Source organism: Microcebus murinus, chromosome 5, assembly GCF_040939455.1.
Source record: "Microcebus murinus isolate Inina chromosome 5, M.murinus_Inina_mat1.0, whole genome shotgun sequence".
NCBI classification, from domain to species: Eukaryota; Metazoa; Chordata; class Mammalia; order Primates; family Cheirogaleidae; genus Microcebus; species Microcebus murinus.
Window position 1 is genome coordinate 27,330,221 of NC_134108.1, and position 20,528 is coordinate 27,350,748.

General features: G+C 37.3%; 1 protein-coding gene across 4 annotated transcripts in view; it reads left to right on the forward strand.

Moving 5' to 3' along the window:
* The window catches only part of AHI1 (Abelson helper integration site 1), a 184,520-nt gene extending 164,330 nt beyond the window's left edge, over positions 1 to 20,190 (forward strand). For 3 of the 4 annotated variants that reach the window (XM_012739468.3, XM_012739470.3, XM_012739469.3), the window contains 3 exons: positions 455 to 513; positions 13,701 to 13,809; positions 18,819 to 20,190. In XM_012739468.3, the coding sequence (XP_012594922.1) occupies positions 455 to 513; positions 13,701 to 13,809; positions 18,819 to 18,821 (171 nt within the window). In that variant the 3' untranslated portion in view covers positions 18,822 to 20,190. Of the gene's footprint in view, positions 1 to 454; positions 514 to 13,700; positions 13,810 to 18,818 lie in introns of those variants that run through there. The other variant, XM_012739471.3, reaches the window with a different exon arrangement.
* The last annotated feature ends 338 nt before the right edge of the window (positions 20,191 to 20,528 follow it).

Genomic DNA, 20,528 nt, shown 5'->3' on the forward strand with positions numbered 1-20,528 from the left:
TACTGAACATATTTTGTAGATTTAAAGAGCTTTCAAACTCAAATCTTGCATATAGTTTAATGAGTATTACTATGAAAATATAGAACATACTAAAAAGATTATAAAAGAAAGATGCAGTATTAAAAGATAAATTTAAAGCTTAAGCAATATACCACATAATATTAGGAGATTAATTTAAACTGGTTCACAACTGACTTTTTCTTGCCACCTGAGAGCTGACTTTATTTATAAAGAGTGCTTAAACTATCAGGTGAACTACTTCCTTGGTTTTCCATAGGAATGAATATGTTATGCTGATAGCTATTCATGTTCAGGACAAGCACAGACATTCTTGTTCGGAAAAGGCATATTCTCTCCTCATTCAAGAAGTTGGTGGGCTTTCAGCATATGAATATTGACTGTGTTGTCTTCTTTTATGTTTGACTTCATCCTTGTTTTTCTTCTTCTTCCACAGCAGTTAGTCCGTAAGGACGGGTCCCGGGATTTAGGACGAGGCGTAATGTCTATGACATGGTAAGCAGCTTCTCCTCCTCGGTAATTTGCAGCAATAAAGAGTTGGGTTATGCTTTGTTTTGTTTTGCTTTTTACTTCGCATTTTTCTCCTATGCAATTGTTTTTACATAATTTATAGATAAAATTCATATATTTTATGGATATAATTTAACATTTTTGATAAATTTCCTGAGTTGTGAAACCATCATCATAATCCAGTTTGAGGACATTGTCATTGCCCACAGTAAGATTCCTTATGCAAGTTGGGTGCTTTTTTTTTTAAATAAGGACAATTTCTCCATTTCACTTTTTCAATAATATATTATCTATCATACTGTAAGTTAAATTTTATATAACTCATTTTTAAAAGAGTTTAGCTAGTTTAAACTAAGAACATTTTAATAGTTGGGCTTTGAGAATACATATTATTACAGAGTTATAAGCAATAATGTTAAATAAAATAATACCACTTAACTTCAGAGGACCTATTTTGTATTTATTTTTGTTTGAGTAACATTTTGAAATAACATTAACTGAAAACAAGTAATAACATACTAAAAATAAAATTATGAATACCTGTTTTGAAGCATTAAAGAAAAAAAGCTAATACCCAGAGCATTATCATTGTATATTTTCTACAAAAGCCTAACATTTGAGTCATCTATTTTAAGGTATTTCTTTTAAAAGCTCTCTGGGTAGTTTTTATACTTTTACTTAGTACTTTCTGTGTCACTTAATACATAAATACAACATTATTCTTACCTCAAAAAAATTTACAGCAAAAACTTTCCCAAAATATTTCTCAATTTTTATCATTTCAGATTCTCTCTTGGGCCTAATATTAAGTCCAAACTTCATACTCACACTACATAGCTAACAAGATATAGCATGAATATAACAACCTTGAACAGCTTAGGTATTGTGCCTTCCTATCCCACCACTCCCTCCTATACATATGGGTGCAGGCTTACACATACTCACACACAAACAATCCCTGCTGAGTTTCCTTCAAGAAAATATTTGTTCAAGTTAACCCTGCTATATGCTTTGACATTTTGAGGGATATTATATGTCTTGCAATTCAAAAATTCTGATTCAGATGACAGTAATTTGCAAGAATTAGCTAATAAAATTATGTAGTATTTCATTAGACAATATTTTATTCTACATATGAAAGACAAATATAATTTGTTTTAAGAGACAGGGTCTCACTCTGTTTCCCAGACTAAAGTACAGTTGTATAGTAATAGCTCACTGCAACCTAAAACTCCCGAGCTCAAGCAGTCCTCCTGCTCAGCCTCCGGAGCAGCCTCCCAGGTAGCTATGACTACAGGTACACGCCACCATGCCTGGCTAATTTTTTATTTTTATTTTTTGTAGAAAGAAGGTCTCGCTGTGTTGCCCAGGCTGGTCTCAAACTCCTGGCCTCAAGTGCTGAAATTACAGGCATGAACCATTGCGCCTAGCTGAAAAATATAATTTTTAAACAGACTTTAAAAGAGTCACAGAATTATGAACTAGAAGATACCTTAGACATTCTTTCTATAATACCTGTTTTTTAGTTGAGAAAACTAAAGGGAAAGGCCTTATGCAAATTTCACTGGGCACAATGTTATGTCAGCATTTGGATAAGACCTAAGTCTCCTGATTCCCTGATTACTGGCTTTTTTTGTTTATTTCTTTTTTTGCTAGATTCACAGTTCACAGGCTTCTCAGTAAGGTATCGTTTTAAGTTTTCTTGCTTTTTGAGAGGTAACATCCATTCATAATCATATAACTATAAATAGCCCTGTATAGCTTCAGGACACATTCATTCATATTATCTCATGTGATTTTTCACAATATCCCTGGGAGAGAAGCAGACCAGTATTCTTACCCTTTTTTCACAACTGGAAAAATAAAATCTGAAAGGCTGTGGTTTGTCTCCAATCACTACAGGTGGTATGTGGCAGACCCAGTACCAGAACACAGGTCCTCTGATTCCAGTCTACTGTTCTTTCTGTGCTTTCCCTCAGTCTTTCATATGGTAAAAACATGTACCCCAGGTCTTTCAGATTTTATTTTTTGTTTTATCTACCAAATGCATTTTTAGTTCCAATCCCTGAACGATTAAAATTTTACATAATAGTAGATAATACAGTCACTGATCCTAAGGAGCATATACTCAACAGCAGATTTCACTTATAAAAAATAGACTGAAAGACTGGGAAGAGACTATTTCAACAACCAAGAAAATGACCATATTGAATACATTATGGAACATAGTCTCAGTGTCTTTGAATGTATTTTATAAAAATTTTTAGAACTTTTTACTTAATATTATGTAAATGAAAAAATGTGTTTTACACGCACCTTACTCTAACTATATTGGATACCTGTATCCAGATGATACTGAGTATCTCAGGTGATACTAAGATCCACGCCATTCCTTCCACATTAAAGTTCAGCAAAGCCTCACAAACATCTCAGCTTCTCTTTTTGAACATAGAGCCCTTTAGATTCTTCTAAAAAATTTTTCATGAGAAGTTCAGATATGCCTAATTGCCCAAGTTCATCTAAAGTCTTTGGGGCTTTCCCTATACTTATAATTTCTTAGAAATATGGATGAATTCAAATAGATTCGTCATATCTTGAAAACTATAGGCAGTTTGATGGTAGAAACAGAATATAGCCCAGTGTGCACAAAGAAGTCATTTCTTTTTAATAGTTGCTGTTCTTCAGTAGAATTCATTTCTTTAACTTACCTAAATCAATTGATTGTACCCAAGTAAATGGACAGAGGCTAATTTTTTGTTTCTTTGTAGCCTTGCCTTTCAGTTTGTAACATTGGTTATTGATTGGCCAGAATATATAGATGAACCCCTTAGACTGCTTCCTACCACTTTCCAGTTAAATTTCTTGCCGTTTATTTATTTATTTTTTTGAGAAATTGTCCATCACTTCTGTGCAAACAATTTATACACATTTTATTAATAATAAAGCAGCATTCTCTTGTTAAGATAACAACAAGAAATGTCTGTGGGTTAATTTAACAAAGGTATTTTCTGAAAGTCTTAAACTTTCACCTTTTACCTCATGCCCCCAGGATGTTCTTCATTTATTATCTGCTGCCCAAGTCATAGTTTATAATAAACTTCTATAAATATGTTTATAATCCTTAACAAGTGATAGTAGTGTTCCCTAGTTACTATTAAGGTCATTAAATATGAAATGTATGATTTCAAATCAAAAGTTTAGTTTATGGCCAGGCATGGCCATAACTAAACATGGTCACAACTGTAATCCTAGCACTCTGGGAGGCCGAGGTGGGAGGATCGTTTGAGCTTAGGAGTTGGAGACCATCCTAAGCAAGAGCAAGACCCCATCTCTACTAAAAATAAAAAGAAATTAGCCGGACAACTAAAAATATATAGAACAAATTAGCCAGGCATGGTGGCGCATGCCTATAGTCCCAGCTACTCGGGAGGCTGAGGCAGGAAAATCGCTTGAGCCCAGGAGTTTGAGGTTGCTGTGATCTAGGCTTACACCACGGCACTCTAGCCTGGGCAACAGAGTGAGACTCTGTCTCCAAAAAAAAAATTTTTTTAGTTTATTATATCTCAAACAAGAAGCAATGCAATTAATTAATGTATGCACCTATCGACAGTTTTGCCATCTTAGCATTAGCTTGCTTATGCCAATAGCAAAGAAGCCTGGAGAGTGAGTGGTGATGAAATTGGAAAAGGCTTTCTCCATAGCTTGTTGACAGTTGAATATTTTTCCTTGCAAGAAGTGGTCCAAAGCCTGCAAGAAATGGTAGTCAGTTGGTGCAAAGTCTGGTGAATATAGTGGGTGACAGAGAGTTTCTAATTCCAACTGCTGTAGTTTGAGCAGCATTGTTTGTACAACATGTGGTCAAGTGTTATCTTACAAGAGGATTGGCCTATCTCTTTTGACCAATCTTAGCTGCTTAATTGGAAGCATCCTCATTGTTTCATCCAGTTGGTTGCAGTAGACATCTGCTGTAATCGATTGATCAGTTTTCATGAAGCTGTAGTTGATGATACCAGCTTTGGACCACCAAACAGACACCATTAGCTTTTTTGGATGAATATTCAGTTTTAGACTGTGTTTCGGCTCTTCATCTTTATCCAACCATTGTGCCAAGCACTTTGATTGTCAAAAAAATCCATTTTTCATCACACATAACCATATGGTATATAAATGGTTTGCCTTTATGTTGTAACAGCAAAGAAAGGCAAGCTTCGAGACTATTTCTCTTCCGATGCTCGTTTAATTCATGCAGTACCCATCTATCCAGCTCTTTACCTTACCCATTTGTTTCAAATGTCCAATATTGTTGGAATAATAACATCAAACTTTGCTGCTAATTCATGTGTAGGTTGAGATGGATTTACTTCCACTATAGCTTTCAGCTCATCATTATCCACCTAAGTCTCAGGTCACTTACATGGCTCATTTTCAAGATTAAAATCACCCTGAGTGGAACTTCTCAAACCATTGACATACTGTGCATTCATTAGCCACATCCTTCCCAAACACTTCATTGATATTTTGAGCTGTCTGAGCTGCATTGGTTCCACAACGAAACTCATATTCAGAAATAACTTGAATTTTTGACTTATCCATGGTTTCACAAAAATTTCTCTTAAAAAAACTTGAAAGATAATCACAAGCCCAAACGTGCATTGAAAGAATGAGGATGTACCTTCACAATTAAAAAATGAGTGTCAAGGCCGGGCGCGGTGGCTCAAGCCTGTAATCCTAGCTCTCTGGGAGGCCGAGGCGGGCGGATTGCTGGAGGTCAGGAGTTCGAAACCAGCCTGAGCAAGAGCGAGACCCCGTCTCTACTGTAAATAGAAAGAAATTAATTGGGCAACTAATATATACAAAAAATTAGCCGGGCATGGTGGCGAATGCCTGTAGTCCCAGCTACTTGGGAGGCTGAGGCAGGAGGATTGCTTGAGCCAGGAGTTTGAGGTTGCTGTGAGCTAGGCTGACGCCACGGCACTCATTCTAGCCTGGGCAACAAAGTGAGACTCTGTCTCAAAAAAAAAAAAAAAAAAAAATGAGTGTCAAAGTGAAATGTCAGAAATATCAACTGTCAGACTTAGTACTTAAGGAAATCAGATGTTGCATACTTAATAACCTAAATAATATATTCTATATTGAATTTAGCTGGGTTTTTTTTTAGCATAGTGTGCTTTATTTCATTAACAACTTTCGACAGAGAGTGGCTAATTCAGATGGTCAGTCATATTGAAGTCTTTTGTATGAAATGAATGAATGAATGAAATCTCTTCTTTATATAGTACAGCCATATGTGTCAATTCCAAGTATCTTATCATTCCTCCACTGTTTTCTTATGTTTATACTAATCCTGTTCTAGCTCCCTTCATTTCTCCTTCCCTTCATGAGGAGGTAGTTTACAGTCCATCTTTTTCTCCTAAAATATCCTGTTACTTGCAACTTTCCTTCTAGTTCTTACTATGGTTATCCATTTTTCACCCTTTTTCTGACCCTCCACGTGCCCGCAATTTCTGAAATCAAAACCATCCATTGTTGTGTTTGTGACATCACAGTGTTCTCAGTACTGAGCCAGGTGTGTTAAGAGATATCAGAGAAGCATTACAGGTCAGATAAGGAAACAGAATGCAACAAATTATACATTTAGGTGCAAAATGGTATTTATGGTGCAAATTATAATTACAAAAGAGAGCGGAATGAGAAGGCAGAAGGAGTATGCATGTGTAGCTAGAGAAGGCCTCTAGGAGGAGGTAAGGCTTCAGTTGAGCTTTGACATGTGGATGTCATTTGGATGTGATGTGGGAAAAAAGCAGGTCTTTCAGACTGAAGGAGCATACAACAGGACAGATAGTGGGAGGAGACTGACTAATTGGTGGTTTGGGTTGGGGATTTGTAGTAGGGAAAAAAACAGGATAGAGATTGTGATTCTAGAAGAATACAGTGTTAGAGAGTTTGGGGCCCAGCAAATTGGAAGGTGGGGATAGGAGATATGTCTTGCTGTATTTGCCCAGCATTTTACATGAGCCTGAGCAAACCTCCTTTGTCTGTATCAAGAATTTAGGCTTGTCTTAGACCTTGATGCTACTGCTATAAAGAGGAAAGATCAGGAGCAGGCCTTCAGGATAAGTGACAGTGCTTCATTGGTGAGCATCTGTCCAGTTGGGGAAATGTTGATCATCAGCTGTCTGTACTAGGTGCTATGCTAGGCACCGATATGCAGAGACATATAACATATAGTGTGTATTTTGTAAGAGTGCTCAGTGTGGAAGGAAGACAGACACAGTGCATAGTCATTTTTTTTTTTTTTTTGAAACAGAGTCTCACTCTGTTGCATAGGCTAGAGTGCCGTGATGTCAGCCTAGCTCACAGCAACCTCAGACTCCTGGGCTCAAGCAATCCTTCTGCCTCAGCCTCCCAGGTGGCTGGGACTACAGGCATGTGCCACCATACTCAGCTAATTTTTTCTATATAGTTTTAGTTGTCCAATTAATTTCTTTCTATTTTTAGTTGAGACGGGGTCTCGCTCTTGCTCAGGCTGGTCTCGAACTCCTGACCTTGAGGGATCCACCCACCTCAGCCTTCCAGAGTGCTAGGATTACAAGCGTGAGCCACCGTGCCTGGCCAATGCATAGTAATTTGTTAAATATAGTGGTGCTGAACGCTTGCCATGTCACACACAATATTCTAAGCACTGATGATACAATAGTAAACAGATGAAAATCCTTGCCATAAGGAGCTAACATTTTATTTACTTACAAGTAAAATATCTAATTACGTCAGATGTGTGCCATGCTATGGAGAAAACCATGTGTAGTGAATAGGAGAAGGAGGTGTGAAGGTTCCCATTTTAAATAGGAACTCAGAGGAAGCATCACTGAGAAGAGTGGAAGGAGGCAGGGAAATGAGTAATGTGAATATGCTGAGAGCAAGTGCAGAGAGCCCTGCAACAGAAGCATACCTAGTTCTCAAAAACAGTAAGGCAAGTGAGAGAGAGTAACAAGATCAGAGAAAGTAACAAGACCTTTGTAAACCTTTGTAACCCATTGTAAGACTTTTGTTGGCTTTTACACTAAGTGAAATAGGGAGCCATTAAACAGAGAGAGTGGCTTAAAATTTAATAGCATCATTCTGACATTTGAGATAAGGATAGACATTACTGGGCAAGGGTGGAATCATAGAGACCAATTAAGATAATATTGAAATCAGCCAGGTGAGACTTGATGGTGACTTGAAAAAGAGGGGAAACAATAGAATTAGTGAGAAAAGGGCAGATTTTGTGTGTGTGTGTGTGTGTGTGTATTTATATATACATATTTCTAATACCTTTAGTGAGATATATGTGATATAAAATAAACTTCACATGTTTAAAGTATATAGTTTAAGCTTTTTTTATTTTTTTTGGAGACAAAGTCTCAGTCCGTTGCCTGGGCTAGAGTGTCGTGGCATAAGCCTAGTTCACAGCAACCTAAAACTCCTGGGCTCAAACAGTCCTACTGCCTCAGCCTCCCAAGTAGCTAGGGCTACAGGCATGCACTACCATGCCTGGCTAATTCTTTCTATATATTTTTAGTTGTCCAGCTAATTTCTTTCTATTTTTTTTTTAGTAGAGACAAGATCTCACTCTTGCTCAGGCTGGTCTCGAACTCCTGAGCTCAAACGATCCTCCCACCTTGGCCTCCCAGAGTGCTAGGATTACGGGTGTGAGCCACCATGCCCGGCCTATAGTTTAAGTTTTGACATAGGTATATACCCATGAACCATCACCACAATTAGGATAATTAACATATCCATCTCTCCAAAAAGTTTCTGATCCTCTTTTGTAATTTCACCCTCCTAAATGTTCTCTTCCCTAACCCCCACCCCTGACAATCACTAATCTGCTTCGTCTTACTTTCTAGAGTTTTAAATACCACAATTTCTTTATCCATTTACCTATTGATGGGACTTTAGATTGTTTCCAGTTTGGGGCTACTTCAAATAAAGCTAATATCAACATTTGTATACAAGTCTTTGTATGGACATATGCCTTCATTTTTCTTGAATAACACCTAGGAGTGGAATGGTTAGATCATATAGTTGGTTTATGCTTTTTTTAAGAAGCTGCCTGGCTGGGCGCAGTGGTTCACTCCTGTAATCTCAACACTCAGGGAGGCCAAGGCAGGAGTTTGAGACCAGCCTGAGCAAGAGCTAGACCTGTGCCTACTAAAAATATAAAAAATTAGCCGAGCATCATGGTGTATGCCTCTAGTCCCAGCTACTCAAGAGTCTGAGGCAGGAGGATTGCTTCAGCCCAGGAATTTTGAGGTTGCTGTGACCTAGGCTGCTGCCATGGCACTCTACTCAGGGCAACAGAGTGAGACTATCTCAAAAAACCAAAAAAAGAAGAAGCTGTCAAACTGTTTTCCATATGATCATACCATTTTACAGTCTTACTGGCATGTATATGAGTTCCACTTACCAGTACTTGATACATGGTCAGTCTTTGCAATTTTAGCATTGTAACACATGTAAGATATATCTCATTGTGGTTTGAATATGCATATCCCCAACAACTAATGATGTTGAACAACCTTTTATGTGCTCATCTTCCATGTATATAGCTTCTTAGATGAAGAATCTGTTCAAATCTTTTGCCCATTTTTATTAGGTCATTTGATTAAGTTTTCTTTATGTATTCTAAATATGTTCTTTATCAGATACATGATTTGCAGATATTTCTCCCAATCTCTTCTTTGTCTTTTCATTCTCTTAACAGTAGCTTTTAAAGAGCAAACTATTTTTTATTTTGTTGAAATACAATTTTGTTTAATGAATCACACTTTAGTGTAGTATCTAAGAAACCTTTGCCAACCCAAAGTCACAAAAGTTCTCTCCTCTGTTTTCTTATGGAAATTTTATAATTTTAGGTTTTATATTTTTTGCATTTGGGTATCTGATTGTTCTAGCATCATTTGTTGAAAAGCAATCCTGTGTCAACTAAGTGACCTTTGCACCTTTCTTGAAAATTAGCTGTCTGTATATAGTGGGTCTGTTTCTGGACTATCTATTATTGATCTATTTCTCTATCTTTACACCACTACCACACTATTTTGATTACTGTGTAATTTTATAATATGTTTGAAATCAGGTAGTATTAATCCTCCAACTTTGTCCTTTTCTAAGTTGGTTTGGCTATTTAATAATTAAGGTCCTTTCTATTTCCACATGAATTTTACAATCAGCTTGTCAATTTCTGTAGAAAAGCCTGCTAGAATTCTAGCTAATATTGCATTGAATCCATAGATCAGTTTGGGAAGAATTTACATGTTAACAATATCTAGTCATCTGACCATTAACTTGATATTTCTCCATTTATTTACATCATCTTTAATTTCTCTTGGTAATGTTTCTTAATTTTCAGTGTATACATCTTAGACAAAAGGTGTATTGGTCTTTGGTTGATTTATTGCTACATATTTCGTATGTAAATAGTATTGTTTTTAGGTCTTAACTTACAGTTGTTTGTTGATATTTTATGGAAATGCTACTGATTGTTGTATATTGTTGTTGTATTGTGCCACCCTACTAAACTCACTTGTTAGTTTTAATAGCTTTCTAGTAGATTCCACCCAGTTTTCTACACAGTCGTGCAAATAAAAAAGTTTTATTTCTTCCTTCATAATCTGGGTGCCTTTTACTTCTTTTTCTTGTCTTATTGGACTAGCTGAAACATGCAATACAATGTTGAATAGAAATGATGAGAGTAGACATTCTTTTTGTGTTCCTGATCATGTGGAAAATGAATAGGAAAGCGTTCAGTCTTTTACCATTAAGTAGGATGCTATTGTAAGTTTTTTTATAAATGCCCTTTATTAAGTAGTTTCTTTCATTTATCAGCAGTGGACATTAGATTTTTGTCAAATGCTTTTTGTGCATCTATTAGGTAACATGATTTTCCCTTTTTAATATGTTAATATAGTGACTTACATTGATTTTCAAATGTTAAACCAGCTTTGCATGCCTGGGATGAATCCTACTTAGTATTGGTTTTCCTTTTTATAAATTATTGTATTTGATTTGCTAAAATTTTTTGAATTTTGTTCATGAGGAGGAATATGGTTATATGGTTTTCCTGTAACATCTTTGTCTGGTTTTGGTAATGCATAATTCTGGCCTCATGAAACAAGTTTGAAAGAATTTTCACCTCTTCAGTTTTTTGAAAGAATTTGTACAGATTTAGTATTACTTCTTCCTTTTATAATTTCTATTTCTGTATTAATATTCCCTATTTAGTGAGACATTGTTCTCTTGCTTTCCTTTAGTTCTTTAGACATGGTTTCCTTTAGTTCTTTGAATGTATTTTTAATTGTGGATTTCAAGTCTTTGTGTAGTAAGTCCAATGTCTGGGCTTCCTCAGGGACAGTTTCTGTTCATTGCTAGTAGGAATAAGCACTGTTCCTGACCTCAAATAATTTCTTTAGATATATGCACTCATCAGTTCTCTGCTGGATACTTGAGGGGAACACTTGGCAGATCTTGAAGTTCTTTCATTAGGAAGTTCTCTCTCCTGTCTGTCAGTTTGTGAACTCTAGCCACTTGGTCTCCCCAGACTCTCAGCTCTCACAAAGGGGTCTGCCAGGCTCCACCTGGGTTTTTACCTTTCTGCACCTTAGCCTAGAAGCTCTTGAGGTGATAAGCTGTGGGGGGTCATAGTGCTCATCTTGTTTCTTGTCAGTCTCTCAGGGATCATTGCCCTTCATTGCCTGTGATTAAGTATCTTAAATATTGTTCCTGTATATATTTTGTTCAGTTTTTTTTGGTTGTTTTAAACAAATAGTAAAGGTGGTCCCTTGGATGCTAGCAAAAGCTCAGATGTTCTATGTATTTTCCAGGTAGCTTTTTGATAGACAGTATGTAAATTGTGAGAGATAAAGGGGGAAAGAGGATCACTGCGGTCTTACCTTCCTATAGTAGTAGTCAGGGAAAGCCAAAGATGTAAGACAACATTTAAGTCTTGAAGACCACATGGAGATGGGGTGAACAAGAGGAAAAGGACCTAGAGATCAGAGGATAGCAGGAACTAAGGCACAAAGGTATGGAAGTGCTTGGGATACCCTGAGACCAACAGTATCTGTGATTGGAACAGAGGTCAGAAGTCAGGGCTTGTGAGCCAGATGCAGCTTGGATTAGGTCGTGTGTGTGTGTAATTTTATCAGCTGCCCAAATGTTTTTTTAAAAAATCACATAAAAGAAATGCAGACTTCTGACTTCTCTTGAAAATGATTCAGAGTTCTGAACCAAATTCCACATTGTTTCATGACATCTATCACCTGAGCTGAGAATGGTAGACTGCCCCTTTAGATGGATCATATCCTCTCCAGTTGGCAAGTGCATTGTGTCACTGCTGTATTATCCTTGGTTTGCTTCTTTTGCTCACCTTATCACCCCAGCCTCCACAGACATTTGAGTTTTTACTTCATAGTTAAAACATATGGGCCGGGCGCGGTGGCTCACGCCTGTAATCCTAGCACTCTGGGAGGCCGAGGCGGGCGGATTACTCAAGGTCAGGAGTTCAAAACCAGCCTGAGCGAGACCCCGTCTCTACCATAAAAAAAATAGAAAGAAACTAATTGGCCAACTAATATATATAATATAAAAATCAGCGGGGCATGGTGGCTCGTGCCTGTAGTCCCAGCTACTCGGGAGGCTGAGGCAGGAGGATTGCTTGAGCCCAGGAGTTTGAGGTTGCTGTGAGCTAGGCTGACGCCACAGCACTCACTCTAGCCTAGGCAAGAAAGCGAGACTCTGTCTCAAAAAAAAAAACAAAAAAAAAAAACAACAACAACATATGAATAGATTCCTTGGAGACAAGGCCAAAAGGGGATGTACTTCAGATAAAGATTATGAATTATCAGTGCTTTTTTTATTTATTTATTTATTTATTTTGGTCAGAGCTTAGCCTTTTCTTTGTTCTCTCATCATTTTATTCCTTTCTAAATTTATTAATAATTTATTTGTCCTTTCCTCTTTAAATTTCTGGCCTTTTCATTCTCAGTCATCTGACTTCACTTCACTTATGTATCTCTGTGTTAGTATGTTTTGGCTGCCATAAGAGAAAACCACAGACTTCATTGCTTAAACTACAGAAATTTATTTTCACAGTTCTGGGGACTAGAAGTCCAAGATCAAGGTGCCAGCAGGATTGGTTTGGTGTGAGGCCTCTCTTCCTTACAGATGGCTTCCTTCTCACCATACCTCACATGGCCTCCTCTCTGTACGTGCACATGTGTGATGTGTGTGAGAGAGCAAGCACACATGGACATGTGCTTGTGCATTGGTACCATCTTCCTCTGCTTCTGTGCACACCAGTCTTACTGGATTAAGACCCCACTCTTAAGACCTCACTCAATATTAATTAGCTCCCTAAAGGCCTTTATCTTCAAATACAGTCACATTAGGAGTTAGGACTTCAATATGTGGATTTTGGGGGAATACAGTTTGGTCCATAAGAATCTCTGTTCAATCCTACTCATTATCTTATTTTGAAATTCTTGCATCTTTTTCAAGCTCTATTTTGGTGTTTCCCAACATTTCTGAACATCCTAGAGAAAGGATGCTGTCTTCCATTCTTCAATTTTCCCACTTTTTCATAGTTTTTGTGGGGTTTTTTTTCCTCCTAACATAAATTGCACTACCAACGCCCATCCACAAAATGTTTGTTTTGTATTTTACTGTTACCATTGAGTTATTTGGAAAGCTACATTGCCCATTTCACTGGTCAGGATGTCACATCTTTCTTATGCATAAACTTCCTTCACTCCTTTTCTTGTTGTTAATGAATGTCCTCTATTTTTACACATATATGTGTATATTTGTGTTCCCATCTAAGATGATATCACTTTCTGGTTTTTCCCAGGCATCTAATATTTTTTCTAAGATGGATGAAATATGTTTTTTTCTTGTCTCTTTATCATGGTTAACAAGGAGCCCAATCAGTTAAAGGTTTATCTCTATATTAAGCAAATCTGTGTCTCTCACCCCCACGTATAATCACTCATATAGTTCTGCCAAATGTTTTTCTCTCACACCCTCCCATTTATCCTCCTTTCTATTCACTGCCACTTCCCTAGATCAAAGCCTCATTTGAACTGTTATAGCAGCCTTCTCACTGGCTCCTTGTTTCTGGTCTTTCTCACCTACAGCTTTGAAATGGGCAAAGAACAGAACCGTGAGAACCAGAACCGTGGACACATAATGAACATGCAGGTGAAGAAAAGTGAGCAAACAGGCCGAAAAGTCACCCTAATAGAGGTAAGAGGGAACACCAGGAGAAAGTTGTATCATATCAGCAACAGGAAAAGATTTAGAAAGATGTGGTCAGCAATGACAGATGCTAGAGAGAAGGGAAGGAAAATAAGGACTGGCAAGTTCCCTTTGGGATTTGTCACCAAGATGCCATTTGTGACCTTGGGGAAGATAGTTTAGATGGAGAGACCTGGAAGCATAAATCAGATCATCTCCAGCCCTGAAGGAAAAGAGTTGTCAGAATAGTCTTATTCTGCAAAAGTGCAAAACTTTAAAGGAGAAAAAAGGCTGGGCAGTAACTAGTAGAAAACACAGGATACAGAGGTGATCTTTATAAGGAGGAGAATGACAACAACATTTACAAACTGAAAGAGCCACCTGAGAAGTGAGCCACTGGAGGTGTGGGAGCAGGGGGGTAATTGAATGATGGTGTTTTCTGATAGGGAATAAGGTATAAAAAAGGCAGGAAAAAAGCAAAAAGGCCTGTCAGGCAGCCTTGTTTACTCTCTTAGGTAGAAGTGAAGGTTGTCTGCTCAATGTGAAATGTTACAGCCCTATTCATGTCCACATTTATGAATTTATCACTTTCTAGGAACTAGATACAAAATTTTCATGAGTATTTTTTCGATTTTAATTATAAATAAAATCTAACTGTGCAGAAAGTAGTTATATAATCATAAGTCAAGAAATGACTTTTCAACCTTGATACCAGAATCAGAAAACATTATGAAACAGATTTTTAGATTTAAATAATAGAAACTTTAAAATTATATATGTTAAAAAAGAAACTCTTTAAATGAACAAGTAACCTGAGATAGGGAGAATTTCTCATAAAGGAATAATTCTCTTAACATATAAAAGGTTCTAAGAAATCAACAAGGAGAAGAAATACAACAGTAGAAAAATTGGCAAAGGGTGTACACCAGACATTCATAAAGGAAATCATTAAAGAAATAAATATAAATGGCAATAAATATGAAAAATGTTTACCTTCCAGTGATCAAATTGGTGGAAATTAAAACAATAAATGAGATGGTGTTTTTCCCCTCACAAAATGACAAGCTTCAAAACTTGTGATACCTAGTGTTGATGAGCATATAGGGAAGTGGGTTCCCTCATATACTGCTGGTAATAGCATAGGATTGATCCATTCTTTGTGGGGGTAGTTTGGTAATACTTTTATTTTTTAATTTTTCAAAATGTTCATGTCTTTTGACCTGACAGTTCTACTTCAAGGAATCTATCATAGAAAAATATTCAAGTATACATGGAAAAATTCAGTTAAAAAGTTACTCCTTCAAGTAGTATTTTAAAAATAGAAGGAAAATAGGCCGGGCGCGGTGGCTCATGCCTGTAATCTTAGCATTCTGGGAGGCCGAGGCGGGTGGATTGCTCAAGGTCAGGAGTTCGAGACCAGCCTGAGCAAGAGCAAGACCCCTCTCTACTATAAATAGAAAGAAATTAATTGGCCAACTAAAAAAAATAATATATATAAAATTAGCTGGGCATGGTGGTACATGCCTGTAGTCCCAGCTACTCAGGAGGCTGAGGCAGGAGGATCACTTGAGCCCAGGAGTTTGAGGTTACTGTGAGCTAGGCTGACGCCACAGCACTCTAGCCCAGGCAGCAGAGCGAGACTCTATCTCAAAAAAAAAAGTCAGTTTCTATGAATAAGGGTTGATTAAATTATGAAACATTCATATAATGAGGTATATGTTCATTATTCATTATATATTATGTATTTTTATACACATGGAAAGATGTTTATGATAGATTCTTTTTTTTGAGACAGAGTCTCGCTTTGTTGCCCAGGCTAGAGTGAGTGCCGTGGCGTCAGCCTAGCTCACAGCAACCTCAAACTCCTGGGCTCGAGTGATCCTTCTGCCTCAGCCTCCCGAGTAGCTGGGACTACAGGCATGCGCCACCATGCCCGGCTAATTTTTTATATATATATCAGTTGGCCAATTAATTTCTTTCTATTTTTATAGTAGAGACGGGGTCTCGCTCTTGCTCAGGCTGGTTTTGAACTCCTGACCTTGAGCAATCCGCCCGCCTCGGCCTCCCAAGAGCTAGGATTACAGGCGTGAGCCACAGCGCCCGGCCTATGATAGATTCTTAACTAAAAAAGGTGATTATAAAATAGTTTATATACATAAAACAATATGCATTAAAAGATGTCAGTAGTTGTCTTGGTGATGAGATTATGATTTTTTCCCATTTTATTTTGTATATTTTCTAATTTTCCTACTCAATGTGTATGTACTACTTGGTCATTTCTTTCAAAATGAAAGTAATTTTAGAAATTTTCCAATACAGCATACTATTTCTACACTTACAGAAACCAAGGTCTCAGAGTCACAGCCACAAAGTGCCTGAACTAGAACTTGGTCTGGCTCCAAGTTCAGAGTTATTTCTCTTACACATTGCTTTGTCCATTAACTCTGATTAGATAGTAAGTGCTTACAGTGCTTGCAAGCAGAAACTATAACATGCTCACATTTTTTCCTCCCAAGCACTTAGCCTGGTGTCTGGCCACCGGGAATATTTATTGGATTGAATTTCTTGTGGGGCAAGGCCCAGTATTTTTATGAATCTTACTCTTCACATGTAACATACATACAAACACTAACCTAGTTTCATATTTGTTTTCATAATCTTGCTACACAGATTTTCCATTGTCTTTTCATTGTAAGAGCCTTAAAAAGGCCCTTGCTTTGTTACACTCTTCCTCTGTTAGCTTATGGGGATACTTTATGTGAGGAGACCTTAGAGAAGGAATGGATTTGGATGTATTCTTGTGTCTTTTGGCTAGATGACTGCTCCTCCCTCTAGCAGCAAATTGCAGTATCTCTTTTTAGCTTTCAGGCTCCTCTGCTGCCGGCATTCTTTGTGCCAGCATGCCACTTGCTGTCCCCATCGACAGAAATGAGCTGCCAGTTGTCAGCAGTATGCGCTTCACCATGTCTTCTCCTCTTCCTTTTCTTCTGTCCCTTTCCTCCCTTTCACTGGCCGTCTTTGTCATTCTCTGTCCAGTGTGTTTCTTCCTCTTCTTAGTCTGAATCATTTCCCTAAAAGATGTTATCTTTGCCGCCCACTTCAGCTTTTTCTGATTGAATTACTTTTTGGGTTCCCTCTCCTGAGGGTCCTCCTGGCTTGTCTGTTTACATCTCACCCTGCAGTCCCCACCTGATTGATTTCACTTGTCCCACATCTTCTGCACGTGCAGGATCCATCTCACTAATTTCCAGCTGTTCTTGTCCAGTCCTCCCCGCTTCCCTTTTCTGTTTTTCTTCTTTTTTGTCTTCCCACCACCATGAACTCCTCTCCTCACTTTGTTTTGCATTGTTCTTCTCCTGAGATCCTTTGGCCCTCTTCTCTGCCCTTTGCAGGAGTCATAGGGTCTCTGCAACCTGCACCAGCATTCAGTTGAACCTTTACTACTTTCTTGCCCATTTTCATCAGATCCTAATTGGGGCAAGTTTTACCTTTCTTGTATCCACACAGGACAGAAATGGTAAGGTTTTTGCCACTGATGAATATTGTACCTTATGACACTAGATATCTGTACCATTTTAGACTCAATTTCAGTTGCTTTCATGAGCTTCACCTGGACATACTTTGGGGCTTCTCTATATCATACAAGCTTACCTGGAGTAGCTTCACTTAACAAATTTGAAATCAGGAAACATGGACTGACAGATTTTTTCCCCTCATGTGTAAATATTTTTTATATAAAAAGATAGCATAACCACTTATTTAAGATTGGGCCTGTTCCTTAAAGAAGCTGTGGTCCCCCACCCCTGGGCCACAGACCAGTACTGATCCACGGCCTGTTAGGCTGCAGAGCTCAACCACCCTCCCACCCCTGCTCCCAGTCCATGGAAAAATCGTCTTCCATGAAACTTAGGAAGAGTAGGGGGGCCACACAGCAGGAGATGAGCAGTGGGTGAGGTAGTGAAGCTTCATCTGTATCTATAGCCACACCTCATCACTTGCATCACTGCCTGAGCTCCGCCTCCAACCCCCAACACCAGTCCATGGAAAAATTGCCTTCCATGAAACTGGTCTCTGGTGCCAGAAAGGTTGGGGACCACTGCCTTAAAGTACGAGTATTCCTTAGCCCTCTGTGCCAGCCATCTCTTTTCTCAGTAGTGAGCATTAGAGTAGACTAGATTGCTATCATCTGAAGCTACAGTTTGTTTTCTAAGGGCAACCAAGTATTGAGCCCTTTCTGCTTAGAAGAAAGACAGTAACATTTTTGTGTAAGTCCAGAACTCATCAGTGCTAAATGAATAACTGCATTAAAAAATTGCAGGTTCATCCCCACTAGTTTAGCCCACTAGTTGTAGTGCACCTACTGCATGGTCTCTGAGGAGACAACACCTTGTTTCATCTGTGTATTGGTTCTTGGTTTTTATTAATGGTATAGTCTCTTTGAAATCAAAGCTGCATCTAGATACATAGTTTAATCATCACTATCACTGAAAAATATAATAACCTAATTTTAAAAGTAGGCACAGCCATAGATTCAATGAAAGAATGCTGTTTAATAAAATGATCTATATTCTTTCCAGTCATTAACCCTGCAGCAGCATCCATGATTTTTTTCCCCATTTAATGGAGAACTTTATGTACTCTGAATGCTTATTCTTAATTTCTAAAAATGACTCATGGTTTGGAGTTCTTAGTGTCTATATTTGGGAAGTATATTTCTTATTTGCTTATGTTAACTTGTCAATGCTGGAGCAAGCCTTAAACAATTGCAAATGATACAAAGAGATGTCAACAATATGTCTGAGGGCTAACCAGTAGATAGGTAATTAGTATTTTGATCTTGGTCATGCATGTGTGTGTGTGTTTGTGTGTGTGTGTGTGTGTGCGCGCGCGCGTGTGTGTGTGCATTTTGCACAGTTCCTTTTATTACCTCTGCTGTTGCCTGAGTACATAAGATTTGGCTGTGGCCAGAAGACATTGTTGACATTTTTTTAGTATACTTTTTGTACTTTTCTCCCTAGTAAAGAGTCGAAGAAAAAGGAAGAAACACCCAAATGCACAGAGGTTAAATGACAAATTAAACCAAATGGAATTTATCTTCAGAGTTCAGAATTTTCAAATACTAAGGAAGAAAGGAAGGATCCAATACTTGTTCCTAGGAAAGACTCTAGAAAAATCAGAAGCAAGGCAAGTTGTGGGTACAAAAGTCAATGTAGCCTTTGACCTTAGTTGTTGTAAACCATTGTGATTGTTGTTGGTCAAAGTATTGGTATTTGTATTATTAGTAATTACATCAAAATTACATTACCAGTGTTGGAAAACTAATAAAGAAAAAACCATAATTGCTATTCAGCAAATGTGAATAAAAAGTGTTCGCATTGTTAGGGTATCTATTAAGTAATCGTTTACTATTATTATATCTGTAATGTGGTTATATGTGTGATGTTATGCTTGAGTATGAAGTATCTGCTTTTGAAATTAACTTTATTTAAAAGTTAAGCAGCTTTAGAATATTGTGTCCCAGTAACAAAAGCATTAAAAGAAAACAATGTGCTTTTTTGAATTAAAATTTTATGTTTCTTATGAATGAATCATATGTATAACTTGATAGACCTAAACTAAAAGAGATTTTTGGCTGGACTAGCAAGAGTGCTCCAAATTTCTTTACTTTTTAAAAAAGGCATTTTGTATTTAAGCATATAAATAATGGGTAGATTTTATTTTATATTTATTTTAGTTTCAGTATTTGTTTTTAAATTATTACATTGCATTATTTATTTCTTTAGTTCCAGAATGACAGTGTCGTCATGTGACTGTATGTTTTGAAGTTTGATATTATAATAGGGAAATCCTTTTTTTGTTGTTTTTTTCTTTTAACTTTTCTCCTTTCTTAACTGTGTGATAGGTCTGTCAATAAAATGTTTAACCCCAAGACAGTCAAAGCTAATATAAAATTATAAAAACTTATCTTCCAAATTAGACAGTTGATTCCTTAAAGATAAGAAGTGAGAAAAACTGTGTTGGTCATTGAGGTGTAAATTTTGCCCAGATGTGTACCCGATGTGAAATATCTTCTAGTAAAAACATATATGGCTCTTATCCCTGCATATGTTGTAGAGGCATAAAAATTGGTAAACATGTCCCTGCTGTGTGGAGCTTTTTATAAAAGGCATTTTCGAAAATGTTGAGTGTCATTGATGACCGCTGAAGCCTGCAGCCATCAGTGCAGAAGTCTGTTTTGATCACGTGGAGTTTTCATTGTCCTGGATGCATAAGTCTGTCCTTTAGGTACAGCTGGGCCTAGTCAGCTTGAGTTACCCTAGTACAAGCTTGTTCTTTCTGTCTTGTGAATGCACTTGATAATTTAAAAATAAAAATATATGTCTCTCTGCATTGTCAGTTCATAATTTTGAGATGTGTGTCGATTCTGATTTTTATTTTAATCACAAAGAATTTCAACAGATTGTAGAAATACTTTAAATCAAGACAAATGAAAGATATGTCGGGGTGCCGAGCATTTGTTAAGATCTCAATATTCATATGAATAATAAAGGGTTATTTTTATTTTGCCACCACTGAAGACAAAAGTTACAGTTGAGGCAAACACTAGAAAAAGTTTGTTCTACTTCAAAGTTCAGTCCTTTTCTCCTTTATCCTGTTGACCAATTAAGACTAGGGTTATGTTGACAAATAGATTAATAAAATGTCTTTACCACACCCTCTAAGATGGG